Source organism: Phascolarctos cinereus, unplaced genomic scaffold, assembly GCF_003287225.1.
Source record: "Phascolarctos cinereus isolate Bilbo 61053 unplaced genomic scaffold, phaCin_HiC Scaffold_5;HRSCAF=322, whole genome shotgun sequence".
NCBI lineage: Eukaryota > Metazoa > Chordata > Mammalia > Diprotodontia > Phascolarctidae > Phascolarctos > Phascolarctos cinereus.
The window spans coordinates 434,839,873-434,855,142 of NW_027555958.1; the positions used below are offsets into that span (position 1 = coordinate 434,839,873).

Sequence of the window (15,270 nt, forward strand, 5' to 3'; positions counted from 1 at the left end):
TGCAATAAACCTGGAGGGGGAAGCTTTGGAACCACACTGTTGGGGGCCTTAAATACCAAACTGAGGAGTTTATATTTTATCCTAGTCATAGCACTTGGTCAGCACTGTGCTTTAGCAATATGACTTTGACAACTTGAACGGAAACAGGAGAGACTGATCTCATTGAGGTGACTGCCTGTGATTACATCCAATCCATACCCTCTCATTCTATAGTATAGTTCTTGTCCCTGTCCTACCAAAATTTTTGCCATACTTGAAGATTTCCATTAAGACTTTTAATCCACCCAAATCAATCAATAAGCATTAAGCTTGTTATTATTAAGCTTATTATTAAGCCAGGCACTGTGCTAAGCCCTGAAGATACAAAAAGAGGCAAAAGACAGCCCCTGCCCTCAAGGAGCTCCTCACGTAACAGCATTTATGAAGTATGAGGACCTTGGGAAAGCCAAAAACTAAATGGGCCCCTGCCCTAATAATCAACTGCATTTTAAATTCCATGAGTATCGATACAGTCCTCATAACACCCATCTGGCATCTTGAAGATAATTTAACAATTTATCAAAGACTCAAGGCCATCATTATGATAATTAGTGCACTTTGTCACAAAGAGAGATATCTCAAGCATTTCTTGCCCCTGCACTAGAGAGCTCCAGAGGGCTATGCTTTTGGAATTCTTTCCTCTGTTTTTTTAGGATTTTTTTCCTGTCTTCCTCTCGGTCAGTTGCCCTTTCATCCCCTTGCCAATTCCTAGTGTCCTCTTCTCCTTTTAATCCCCTGCTTCTGATCTGACTAGAGCAGAAAACTCCGATAACTGAATGTGTTACAATTGCCTATAAAGTAAGAATGAATTGATCCCTAGAGAGGGCCTGATAGGGTTGTCCTACGGAGCAGAGCACATGAGTGTTAAGTACATGGACTTGGGACCCTTTATCCCGACAGCTCAGAGAGACCTATTTTGCTCTGCTCCAGAGAACGAAGTTGTAAGATAAGTGACCTCTGCATAAATGAGAGGTCACATTAAATGAAATATTTGCAGAACCTCACTTGTGGGCAATTTCACTTTCTGTTCCTTGTCCTGTTCCTTTTTCTTTTTCTTTTCAGAATCATCTTCCCTCTTTCTCTTTTGATCTCACTCATTTTCTGTGGTCTCCAAATCAGCTTAATTTTGGTCACAGACAAAAATGCCACAGATATGCATTTACATCAATCAACTTTGAGGCCCCCTCCTAAGGGACTTGAGGCATTTATAGAATTGCCAAAATTTAGGATTTAGAATGTTGGGTCTAATCCTGTCTCTTTGTAAATGAAGGAACTGAGAGTTAAGAGTGGTGAATTTCTTGCTCAAAGTTACTCAGATGTTTAGAAACAAATCTGGTACCAAGATTCCAGGTCTTCTGACTCCTAATGGTCTTTCAACTATATAATCCTACCAGGGGGAGGGAGGGGGAAGAGGGGTATTCTCCAACTATATTATTAGATATACCTATATTAGATAATTAAAATAGCACACTGTCCCAAGCCCTCCTTGGAAACTCATAGGTGGTACAAGGTTTGGCACTTGTCACTGACAGATTATTGTTCAACTAGCATAGGATGCTCCTGGAGACCCCAGAATGGAAAGCTTAAGGATGCAGGTCTACCTGGTCAGACTCTTTAGAAGCCCTTACTATACTGTGATCTTGAAAATCTGGAAGGTTCATTTGCTTCTGTCAGAAGATATTTAGATATTTTCTTCTTAAGTGACATCTTCTACATGAAGTCTTTCCTGATTCCTACACCTGCTAGTGTCTTCTTCCAACAAATCCCTTTATATTTATTCAGTATATAACTTGAATATACTTATATATGGTGACACTGTGGATAGAGTGATGAATTTGGAGTCAGGAAACCCTGAGTTCAAATCTTGCCTCAGATACTTATCAGCTATATGACCTTTGGTAAAATACTTAACTTCTCACCTCAGTTTCCTCATCTGTAAAGTGGGGATCATAGTAGACCTACCTCTCAGGGTTGTTATGAGGGTTGAGTGAGAGTGTATATCAATGCTTTGCAAACTTAAAGCACCTTATAAATTCTAGTTATTATGTTGTTTTTGTTTTTTCCTCTGACAAAATGTAAGCTCTTTGAGGACAAGGAGTGTTTCCCTTTGCTTTTGTATCCGCAGTGCCTAGTATAATGCTTGGCACATAGTAGAAGCTTAATAAATCTCTATTGACTCATCAATTGATGCTACCTTGCTGTTTTAGGCTGAGGTTCCATGAAAAGGACCTAGAAAGAGAAATGTCATTATGTACACTCTAGATCAGCTTCCTTCTTTGGTCCAGAGCTCCATTCATGCTCCAGATTAGGCACTAGGCTTTTCTTAATATGCCACTCCAGTAAATGCTTTTGCTTTGAGCTGTTTTGTCCTCTGGCTGACTATGAAAGCTAAGCACACTGGTAGGGGCTCCTGAGCTGTATTTTTAGGATACAGACACAGAGATATGTCCTGTGAGTTGGCATGGGGAAGGGTAGATCCTCATTCTTAAGAAGAGGGAACATGGAGAAATTGGCAAGGGTATAAAGAAAAACATGGTACAAGCATTCCCGAATTGTGTAGTCTATAGAACCTTTAGTCAAAGTGTAGCATTTAAGCATATTTCCAGTGTTAGCATCAAATTGTGTACGCTGCCTGCTCATTGGAGGCACTGGATTTTGTTGGAGGAGAAGAATCTGGGCTCAGATCTCAGCTCTGCCACTAACTTCCTATGAAACCTTGGGCAAATTGTTTAATCCACTTACATCCTAGTTTCCTTATTTTCCAAATGAGGCCTTTGGGTCATTTGAACCCAAAGGTCCCTTTTCGACTTTAAATCCTATCTCATAACATTTTAGTTTCATTATGTATATGCAAACATGTATATACGCTTTTATACATAGATGCACACAAGAGGCAACATGGCACATGGCCAGCCTTGGAGGCAGAAAGGCCTGGATTCGACAATGTTGAATACATAACCATGGTGAAGTCACTTACCTTCTCAACAACCCCAGGCAACTCTCTAAGACTCTAAGTAACAGATGAGCTTGCAGTTTGCATTGGTGGCGTGAGTTCCTATGTTACGAGCTTCCCACATGTATGAAATTAATAGTCCAGTTCAAAAAATATGCATGCAAGCATGCATATGGATGCAGAAATATTTTATGTAACTAACAGATGTAATCATATGAATAGAAAAATCCAAAGTTTAAAAAAAATTCATCCATAAAACTGAGAAAAGAGCAATTTAAGAGAAATGTTGCCTATGGAATGCTGATGATCAGAAACTGCCAATAGATTGACACGATCAGAAGTGCCTTTCCCCTTTGTCTCCTCCCCCACCCCCATCCCAGTCTTTTAGCAACAGGTTCTAACTGCTTATGATTCCAGCACCATTAAAAATGTCCCTGGGCTTTGTAGCTAGATAAATGAAATGATTTAATTGTTTTTCTACTTCAAAAGAGAAATGAAGACAAACAAATAAACAAACAGGAAACCTTGCCACAATCTAGCTGCTTTTCTAAAACCAGACCTCATGGCTGGAAGGGAGCCTCCCCATCCCACCTTCTATAATTCCAGTTAGAAACATGAATGTCCTTACATCCCCCCTAAAAAGCTTCCTTGCTACTGGACTTGTTGCTTGCTAATCAATAAAACTCTTCGGCTGGTTAAGAAAGAATAATGTGTTGACATGAGGGAAGGTAACACTTCTCAGGGAAGTCTCCCTGAGAGCTCTGTATTTTGAATACCTCTCTTTGTCCCTCTTCATCTCTACCTCCGCCTCCCCTCTCCGCATCCAATCATCTATCCACTCCTAGACCATCCAACCCTTGAGACCTTGAAGTGCCCTGAGTGTGAAATATTTAATTAGCTGTCACCTAGGAAGACCCAATAGCTGCTAAGATAGTAGACAGATTTCTGCTCTGAACACTTAGGGTGGGAGATACAGCTGGCTATTGAGAGTGGCTATATGCTGAATACTTGAAAAATTTTCTTACCTCATCTTTGTTGATCAGCCCCATTTTGGACATGTCGATGGTGAAGTAGTGAATGTTAGGGAGGCTGATTTCCATGTCTTCTATCTGAAATCAGTTCCATAATATGGAGTGTGATTGTTTTGAACCTCCATCAATCCACCCACTTTCTCTTACCTGCCCCCCAAATTGTTGCTTTTTTAAGACCCTTTCTGTTGTTGTCATTAAGTCGTTTTAGTCACGTCTGACCCTTTGTGACCCCTTTAGGGGTTTTTTTGGCAAAGATACTGGAGTGGTTTGTCATTTCCTTCTCTAGCTCATTTTTCAGATGAGGAAAATGAGGCAAACAGGGTTAAGTGACTTACCCAGGGTCACACAGCCAGTAAATGTCTGAGGCCACTTAGCTGCTGTCTCTCTAGTATTTGTAATATTTCTTCTCCTCCTCCTACTCTGCTCCTTTGCCTGCTCCCATCTCATATTGTCCAAGTCAGCTCTTTGTCTACTTCTATCATTCTACACTAAACATATTCAGTTCTTTCCACATAAGTCCCCAACCAGCCCTTCCTGCCAACCACCCTTTATTGCTTATTCCTCTCCACACCCCTCCTCATGGCTTTTAGTTCTTTACAAACATAGATGCACTCAGGGGCGTGCTACTGGCGAGAGAGCAAATCGCTAAATTTTGTAAGCAAACGCTACAAATCAGTACTTGCTTGATTGCTTTGTTATTGCCTAGACTTAATAAAGTGATGAAGGAAATGTTAATAATGCAGATTATACAGAAAAAACGTGTCCTCTGTGCTGAAGCATTTATCAGCACATACTTGGATCCGCTCTGAGACCATGATGTGGTGACACAGAAGTGCTATGGGTCATACTTACCCTAAATCAGTAGCAAATGAAAAAGAAGCAGAGTTTTCAACCAGAGTTGAGAATGATGCTATTGACCCATATTGCCAATTCTAGTCATCTCCTATTATTTGCTTATTTCTTATTTGCTGCACAGAATTATTAAGCCATAGCAGGCTGTTTTTTCATCTAGTATTCAGTTTTCTATTTTATCTTCAAGATCTTTCTTAAGACAAGAGGATCTCAAGAAAGTTATCTCAACCTAAACTCTCCAAAGGTTTAGTGAAAAAAAGATACCTCTGGATTTTGGCTCACGGACAACACTTGAATGTCATAGAGGGTCTTCTGAATTGAAGGGGAATACTCTCCTTTGTCGAATGGCCCAGCAAATTTCTCCAGGACAATATCCCGGACACCATTCCTTAAACACAGAAGGGGAAAATAATAAATTCAAGAGAGAGTAATGGTGTGACCTTTTTTTTTTTCAAATTAAGATTTCATTAATAATGGCACTTCTTTTTAGTATGACTTTACCTGTCCCCTCCTGCCCTTCTCCTCTGCTTCCCCCCACACACCTCGCTAGGGATTCTAATATTATGCATGCTTATGCTTTTCATTTCCCCATGCAGTAAAGGCAAACAATATTTCTAGTCGTCTGATAGATGATCAAATATGAGTCACTGGAAAGAAAGAACTTTTAAGAATATTAGAACATTGTGATATTTGGTTTTGCTTCAAAATCTCATTACCACTCCCTCTGTACATTTCGTCTCCAAACACCCGTTCCCCAGTACACACACACACACACACACACATACACACACACACACACACACACACACACACACACACACACCCCTTCCTTGGCTCCTGGCATCAAGCTACCAGGCAACTTTTATCACCCAGTGCATTTGACAATTGGCACCAATGAAATACAAACTTCTGTCTCTCATCCTGTGAGATACTTAAGGAAAATAGGAAGAAGGCATTTGACAACTTTGATCCTTCCATTTTATACCCCAGCCAGTCCCCAAATTAACAACAAAACTATATTCTCCTTGCAGTTTCTAATTTCCAATGCAGGCCTAGCTTTCTTTTAAAACCATACCAAACCAAAAGGCTAATATACTTGAAAGGTAGCATTAATAAATAAACATATATAGGTGTGTGTATACATATGCATATATACACATATATGCATATGTACATGTATGTATTTGAGATGAAAGACACCTCAAAAAAAAAAAGAAGAAAGATAGCTATAGGTCATGGGACAGAATCGTAGAGCAGGATTCAGTAGTGGCTAGACCATTTCTGGAGAGTTCAGTTCAATTCTGGGCAATGTCTTTTTTGAAAGAGATCATGACAAATCAAAATCCATCCAGAAGAGAGTGACTAGAATGGTGAGAAATCTGGAAATCATGGCATATGAAGGATGGTTAAAGAAACTGGGGGTGATTGGCCTGAAGAAGAGAAGATTTAGGGAGCACATGATGGCTGCTTCAAGCATTTTGAAGGGCTGTTCTATAGAGGAAGCCGACTGAAAGATCTAGAGGTAGAAAGGACCTTTGGGGCAAAGTATCTCAGTACCTCCGAGGCTGTCTAGTTCAGGGGTGGGGCACCTGTGGCCTCAAGGCCACATATGGCCCTCTAAGTCCTCCAGTGCGGCCCTTTTACTGAATCTGAACTTCACAGAACAAGTTCCCTCTATAAAAGGTTTTATTCTGTAAAACTTGGATTTGGTCAAAAAGCCTCACCCGAGGACCTAGAAGGCTACATGTGGACTCAAGGCCACGGGTTCTCCACCCTGGTCTAGTCCAACCTATTCCTAGATTCAATATATTCAATAAACATTTATTAAGCACCTATTGTGTTCCAGGCACTGTGCTAAGTGCTGAGGATACAAAGAGGCAAAAGACAGCCCCTGCCCTCAAGGAGCCCACAATCTAACAGGAACAAATCTCTCCTCTAAACCTTGCCCAAGAAAGGTCATGTAGTCCACCTCCCTCAGTATATAGTTGAGAGAACGGAGGCCCAGGGATGTTACATGACTTGCCCAAGGTGACACAAGTATGGCAGAATGGCAGAGTCAGACATTTGAACCCAGGTCCTTCTGACTCTAGCTCACAATTTTCCCATGCTGCCTCTGAAACACTTGTTCTGTGTTGTAATAAAGCACAGAATCAGGAGGTGTGGGTATGCAATACAGATCAATGTAAGGAATAACTTTTAACTAATAGGAGCTATCTGACAAGGGCAACGGATTGCTTATGGAGCAAGATGGTGTGAGAGACAGAGACAGAGAGAGACAGAGAGAGACAGAAAGAGAGAGAGACAGAGAGAGACAGGCAGACAGAGAATGGAGGGAGAGAGACAGAGAGAAGCAGAGAGAGACAGAGAGAGACAGAGAGAGAGGCAGAGAGAGACAGAGAGAGACAGGCAGACAGAGAATGGAGGGAGAGAGACAGAGAGAGGCAGAGAGAGACAGAGACAGAGAGAAAGAGAGTCAGAGACAGAGACAGAGAGAGACAGACAGAGAGACAGAAAGAGAGAGAGACAGAGACAGAGAGACAGAGAGAGAGAGAAAGAGTCAGAGACAGAAAGAGAGAGAGAGACAGGTAGATGGACAGAGGGAGGGACAGATAGGTGGATGGATAGAGGGAGAAAGAGAGAGATGATGATGATAATGATGATGGAGGGAAGAGAAAGACAGAGAGAGACAGACAGAGAGCACGTTTTGTTAAGCATGTATGTGCCAGGCCCAAGCACTAGAATCGTTCAAGAGAAAAGAACCAACCTACCACCTAGACACACTAGAGAAGGCATCCTTTATGAATGGGGGGTTGGTCTATTTGACCTCTGGTGCCATGGACTCTGACCCAACCTGTGGGGGGGGGGAGGTCAGTTCATGCTCCTGCTTCCTCACCACACTGCTTGGAAGTCCACGTTCCGGAACCGATTGTAACGCCACTTGCAGTAAACCTGGGTGGCAAAGCACCGGTCCTTCACTTCAGGAAGGGTCGTGAACTGGTCTTTGATGAAGCCTTCAAATCCAGACTGGGTTGTTTTCAAAACCTTCATGTCCTTGATGCCAGAGTGAACGGTTGGGGATCCTGTTCAGGAAAAAAGAAGTAGAGAGAAGAAATTAAACTGGAAAAAGCTTGATTCCAGTAGAGAAGAAAAGTAGAAATTCTGGGGGTGTTACAATTTTCACAAAACAACCCTGCTTTCTCCCAAAACCCTACTTTCTCCCAGACCCATCACATTGTGCATCTCCCAGGAGGCTTTGAAATTCTTAAATTAAAAAATTCAGAATAACCTTTTCAGAGAAAACATTGTTCTGTCCTATATAGATTTGCTTTTATCAGCTCCTCTATTTACAATGTATTTCTCACTGTCATCAAGACTCCAACTCCACCCCAATCCAAGCCTTTGTAGATTCATTTTAGCTGAGGCACCCTGATATGAATACCCTTGCTCCTCCATGCTGCCATATCCAAAGGCAGGCATTATGTATGATAATTAACATTCTGCATCTTTAATGAAAAGTCTGAGGATAGAAAGGCAGTCTGACAGAGTAGATCAAGAGCCAGAATTGAAGTCAGAAATTCCACTTTTGACACAGTCTGGCCATTTGACCCTGGGTAAGCCATTTAACCCCTCAGTGACTAGGCAACTGTCTAAAACTATAAATTTAGAGCAGGGGTTAATCTATGTTCAATAAGCATTTGTTAAGCACCTACTGAATACCAGGCATTGTGTTAGGAGCTAGGGACACAAACCCCTCCAGAATCTGCCTTCAGCCTATCTTTTCAGGCTGATTAAACATTACTCTCTCTCGTGCATATTACATTTCAGCCAAACTGAACTACGTCTTTTCTGTTCATTTTTGTATGAAACAATGCTGGCCCTCAAAGAGCTTATATTCTACTTGAGGATAAATGGGAAAACAGCACATACACAGAAAAGCGAATACAAAATACATACTAAAGTAAGTCACTAACAATGAAGATGTCAGGAAAGGTCAGGAAAAGTACTATGTTAGAGGCAGCACTTTGTATGGATTGTCCCCGATGAGTGGAAAGCTCTCTCTCCTCTCTACCACCTCTTGGAATCCCTGGCTTCCTTCAAGAGTCGGCTCAAACCTCGTTTGGTCTCCTAGCTGGTGATGCCTTGCTCAGTTGTATATGTTGATAGAGGCAGATGTTGTTTCCTTGTTAGAATGTAACCTCTTAGAAGGTAGTGACTGTTTCACTTTGGCCAGCACAGTGCCTAGAAAACAGTAGGCCCTAAAGAGAGGCTTGAAGGAAGCTAGGTATTCTAAGAGGCAGAGATGAGGAAGTACTAAATTTATTCCAAGAGGCAGGGAGGTGAGACATTGGATGTCATAAACAGAAAATACACAAGTCAGTTGGTCTGAAAGGCAAAGTAATGTTTAATTTGCCTAAAAAGATAGGCTGAAGCCAGATCATGGAGGACTTTCAATACCACAGAAAGAGGTTTGCATTTTATCCTAGAGACACTAGGGAGATGTTAAAGGTTCTTCTTTCTCTCTCTCTCTCTCTCTCTCTCTCTCTCTCTCTCTCTCTCTCTCTCTGTGTGTGTGTGTGTGTACTACTCTTTTTAAAATTAAATTTTATTGTATTTTCAGATTTGCCTTCTCTCATTTACATATCCTTTTATCCCCCATTTAAGGAAGCAAGAAAAATAAAATCCCTGTTACAAGTACATACAAGTACAAGTACATACAAGTAAAACAAATTCCTGCGTTGATTATGTAAAAAAAAAGTCTCCATCTGTACTGAGTCATCACTTTTTTACCATGCACAGTCTTTTAATGCATATATTTCAGAAGGTTTTACTCATTACCACCAAATGATTCCAGTGTAGCAGTGTGGTTAAGTGGAAACAAATTGGAGTAGGAATCAGAAGCCTTGGTTTTGAAATTAGGAGACGTTGGTTTGGGGGAGCTGCTGAAAGTTCTTAAACAGAGGAGTGACATTGTTACATCCATGTTTTAGGACTACCCAAATGGAGGTATGGAGTCAAGATGATGAAGTGACAGGAAGGAATAACCAAAGGACTTTATGTTAATGAATATGGCTTCACCTAAAGGAATATCTCTACTACTCCCCCATGTCCACTCAATGGCCACAAGTCCCATTACCTCTTAATTCTGTTGATCTAAATAGCTTGGCTGTCCCAGGCAACTTTGATTCTTAGAGATATGCCACTTATTTCCAAATTGCTATTGGGATTCCTGAAGGAATTAATTCAGAAAGTGGTTCTCTTCAGGCTAAGTAGGTCCTTGACCAAATTCCCTCCTTGGGCAAAGGTGACTGGATTGGGTTACAAAATGAAGGGTCCCATCAGTTTAGCTTTATTGAATGCTAAGTAGCCTTTTCTGAAGACCATCAGCAAACATTTATTTAAGTACTCATTATGTGCAAAACATAAAAAGCTCATGGACCCTAGCTAAATTCCAGTTACAGATTTTAATAGCACAGTGATTTATACTCCCTACACAGTTTTAATTGAAGTGGTTCAATAGACATTGCTCTGCACTCAGGAGTAGCTAAATTTCAGTAAAAGTGGAATAATTACTATTTCGAATTCCTCTCTGTTACGTCCTATGGAGAGCAATGACCAGTGAAATGTTGGTTCATTAAATATGCATTAGTATCTGCAGTGTTCAATGTAGTGTTCTGGTCTAAAAGAGGCTGGAAAAATAAATTTTTTTAAAAAAATCCCAAATATCTATGGCAACCAATGATTAAGAAAGGAGGATAAAAGCAGCAGGGAAAACAGAGCTCTGTCCTGGGCCCCTTCTGGTTCAACATTTTTATCAATTACTTGGATGAAGGCACAGTTGTCATGTTCATCGGATTTGTAGGCAACATAATTCTGAAAGCAATTAACTAACACATTGGATTCAAGAACCAGGAACCATCAATATTTCCATGGGCTACAATGATGGAGTCAAGTCAAATGGGGTGAAAATTACTGGAAAAAAATGTAAATTTGCTTACTTGGGTTTAAAATTTTAACTGTAGCGGGGCAGGACAGGGGACTTATGGCCAGATAAGATATCACCTAACAATAATGTCTTAAGAATGATAAACTTGGGAAGACTTAAGATCTCTGATCTACACATTGACCAACCATGATTCTAGAGGACCATTGATGAAGAATGTTACCTATCTCCTGACAGGAAGATTATGGAGTCAGGGGGCAGAACGAAATAAACATTTTTGGCCATGGCCAGTATAAGAATTTATTTTACTCAACTATGCATAATTGTTATAAGGGTTTTGTTTTTGTTTTTCTTTATCCCTCAAATGAGAGGTAGGGAGGTAGGAGGGAGAGAAAATAAATGTTTAATTGAAAAAAGTGAATTTTTAAAAACAAAAAGACCTTGAGATTTTAGCAGACTGCAAATTCAATATGTACTTATTGTGTCAGTGTCATGCGATGACATGAAAAAAAAATCTGGAACAAAGGAAAAAAAAGCTCTGTTTTACTCTCTCCTGGTGAAGGGATCAGTTCTGGGTTTCACATTTTAGGAAAATATCATAATAATTTGAGTTACCCCAAAATAAAATGGGTTCCCTTTGGGAGGTAGTGAATTCTCCCTCAATAGAGATCTTCAAACAGATGCTGGATGACTACTTGTCATGTTCTAGTGGGGGTGCCTTTTGGGTATAGATTGGGTTAACTGGCTGTTGATTACTCTTCCAACTCAAATACTCTGTGATACTCTGACTCTATGCAGGACATTGAGAAGCTAAAGTATTTCTGAAGGAGGGTTACTGGGATGATTGAAGGACTTGAAACCACGTCATTCAAGTATCCAGGGACTAGGAATACTTGTCCTTGGGGAGGAATGACATGATGGCTATCTTTGAGTATTTGCTTGGTCATCATGTGAAAGGCAGATTGGACTAGTTTGGCAGATTGGACCTAGAGGGCAGAACTAAGCTGGAATTGGTGATGAGATGAACAAAATAGCACCATCTGCCCATCTCTTGCTTATAACAGAATAAAAAGTGTTTCATGATGCCTTCAGAAGGAAAGACTTTTATAAACACCAGTGCAATTCTAATTATCCTTGTCATCATTTGCTTCTATACAAAAGCTCAATCAACTTATTTTCATCCAGATGATACCTACCATCTCTACATAGAAGTCCACCAAGGGAACTTTTCTCTTGCCTGGATTCCATACTCTTTTCTTAACTCAATATGAACCAGGCTAATTCTCACCCAGTAAGTGGTCTTTGATCTACCTACCCCTGCTCGAAAACAACCCCTTCCCCACTTTGGAAGATCTTTTATTAAAATAACTTAATGAAGTCTTAAAAATGTCCCACTCTCTGCTATTTATACATTGTGGAAGCGATTATATTTCCTCTTGACAGGACTTTTTTTATGGCTCAGGAAAAGTTTTGGGTTTTGTGACACCTGATGTGTAGGTAAGGAGATGGGTTTGTTTTCTATTAATTCTCAGTGAACTCCTTTTCCTTAGAGAGCTAAAGGGTAGAGTATATGGTTCTTTGGGAAAGAAATTGCAATCTGGAAGGTTAATGAGTGTGTAGGAGGAATACCAAAAGCTAGGGAAAATTATGTTGCAGAAAAACTGAAGTGCAGAAAACTTTATCCTCTTTTTTTTAACCCCCTTTTTGTCCCCATGCCTTACTCCATAATCATTGAGGGAAACCTGAAAAGCTGATTAAGTGTTTCATGGAAATGTAACCCAGAAAAGGACAGTCTTTTTCAGGTGAGTTGCTGCTTGTTTGCATAAATTTAAATATTCTTTGAGTGTGTGAAACATAATATTTTCATTGGTGAGTCTGTAGACTAAAAAGGCTCTAACTCAGCCATTGTGCTGAGAGTTGGGATACTGCCAATAGAAAAGATAAAATAAACTCCCTGATTTTATCTGGGGTTCTTAATGTCTGCCAAGACAAGTTAAAACACACACACACACACACACACACACACACACACACATACGAAAAGATTTTTCTTTCACAGAAAGATGAGACTGCCAGAGTCATGAGGGTTCATTCTGCCAAAAATGTGGTAATAGTTAATTGTCTCTAGGAACATAAGCTATTTCTTTCCTTGCAAAACTAGAGCCAAAATAGATTTGAAAACATAACTACTTTCTTCATTTTCATAATGCATCAGTAAAGGGAAGGTGCCAAAAGAACTAAGGAGGACAAGTATCCCCCTGTGTATTGTCAATTCTGTGCCCGTGTTGGAGGCAGGCCTAGACTTTACATTGGGGACCTTTGGCAGAATCAAGAGAACCCATGTGATCAGCTCACTCTACTCACAGTTGGATGAAATGTAAAAAATGGTATATCACATCAAGTGCAAATCACCCATTCACAGAGTGTAGAGTTGGAAGGGAATGCAGCACAATGGAAAAGAGTGTTGGATTTGGGATCAAGGGGACCCAGAATCAGAACATGTCTCCACTGCCTACTACATGCATAATCTTGAGCCTGGATTTTCCTCTCTTTGGGTCTCAGTTTCCTCCTCTATAAAATGAGGGGGTCAAACTAGATGGCCTTGAAACTCTATCCCAAATTAAAATCTGTGATTTCATAATCCATCTAGTCCGACCCATGCCAAAACAGGTATCTCTTCTGCCAGACAAATGGTCATCCAACTTCTACTTGATGTTGTCTAATGATGGCGAACCCACAATCCCCCGAAATGGTTTTGGTCACTAAATAGACCAGATGAATGAACACATCACTAGTGCCTTATGTAGGGAAACCAGTGAAGTTTTTTTGTTGGCAGACATGCAGTTAAGGCAGCAATACTGATGGGCATGAGAGGCTGAAGACAATAGACATGCCTTCTTTATTTAGCTTTTGTTCTAGATCCTAGCTTATTTACATTCCAGAGAATCTTGGGAGCAAAGCTTACTTTAGTTCTCTTGCCTTGCCCCTTGTCTTTTGGATTTAGGTGGAGGAACAGATTCCCTGAATTGAATTTTGCAGACCCAGCCTCACAATGAGGGATATGGCTGCATTATAATGACTTTTCTAAACCACAGTTTGTTGGCTTTTGTTAACTTCCTGGCTGGGTATATTGACCATAACCTCAGCTTTGTACTGAAAGAGTGTTAGTTGGACTTTTTCAGGGAGAAGTTTCCTAGCCTTTTATAAACCAGCCCTAGCCTCTCTTTCTAGCCTCATTGGCCATCACTCTTCCTCCCACAGTCTTTGATCCAGGCTAACTGGCCTTCTCTCTGTTCCTCACACACAATGGTCCATCACTCCTCTCCGTGCCTTAGCACTGGTAGTATCTTCTGCCTAGACTGCACCGCCTCTTCACTTCTGTTCTGCCAAATTCCATTCTTCCTTCAAGATGTGGCTAATGTACCACCTTCTACACAAAACGTCTCCTGATGCCCCCAATTGCCAGTGATCCCTTCCAAACTACCTTTTATTTTGCCTTTATCTTTATTCTATATTGAATTACATGGGTACTCATCTCCCCCATAAGAATTGAAGCTCTTCAAAAGTAGGAATTATTTCATTCTTTGCATTTGTATCCCCAGATCCAAGAACAATGCCTGACACATAGAACATCTTTAACAGGTTTTTGTTCATTGATTTATAGTAAACCATAAATTGCAATATAAATGCAAAGTATTATTTTCCAAGGGTAAGTTCCAAGAGATGGAACTGGGTATGGAGCAGCATGAAGAAATGGTCAGAAGTAGTCAGAGCTGCAGAAGGGTCCAATGAAGACTGAAGAAACACCATTACATGGAACAACAAGAGAATCTCTGGTAACATTAGAGAAGGGAATACCAGTCAGAGTGGAATCCACCAGCAGGAGTGCAATCTATATGCCACTCATCAACCCATGATTGATGTTCATGATGCCTGTAGGCACAGTTTTCAGCAGAAACACTTCTGTCCTTTGCCTTACCTACCAAGATGTGGCAACCAAGTTACTCTGCAGGCTATTAGGCAAATGCCCAGTTGGTCTGTGGCATAATCCTTTGCATGCATGGAACGTGAGTTCCCCACCCTGATGAAATCACATTTCCTTCCTGTGAGTGTGTGCCAGCACACACCCTGGCACACTCTCTACATGCCCACGGGCATAACACTGGGTGGCACCCTTGTTAGCAGTTTCTCCATGAATGGCAGAGATTTAACTGCCTTTGTTACTGAAGTCATAGGCAGGGGTTCATACCTTCTCTAAGGTAAGGAAATGACAGTATCATTAAAACATAGATAACAGAAAGATCTATGGCTTCATCAGGGTCAGGAATTCCTAGTGTAAGAACTTCCTCCACTAAAAGAGATCTCAACCCAACTATGACTTAATAGGTAAGTCTGAGGGATTTTCCTTAGGCACATAGAGGTTAAGGATCTGTCCCAAAGTCACAAAGTTAGTA

The 15,270-nt window shown here is 40.7% G+C and overlaps 1 protein-coding gene across 5 annotated transcripts in view; it reads right to left on the minus strand.

Annotated features, from left to right (window-relative positions):
* Window positions 1-15,270, minus strand: part of LOC110209927 (uricase-like) — a 68,729-nt gene that overhangs the window by 27,193 nt on the left and 26,266 nt on the right. For all 5 annotated transcript variants that reach the window (XM_020988694.2, XM_078156550.1, XM_078156549.1 and 2 more), the window contains 3 exons: window positions 7,769-7,955; window positions 5,140-5,263; window positions 4,018-4,101 (listed from right to left, as the gene is read on the minus strand). In XM_020988694.2, coding sequence (XP_020844353.1) covers window positions 4,018-4,101; window positions 5,140-5,263; window positions 7,769-7,955 — 395 coding nt within the window. The remainder of the gene's footprint in view (window positions 1-4,017; window positions 4,102-5,139; window positions 5,264-7,768; window positions 7,956-15,270) is intronic.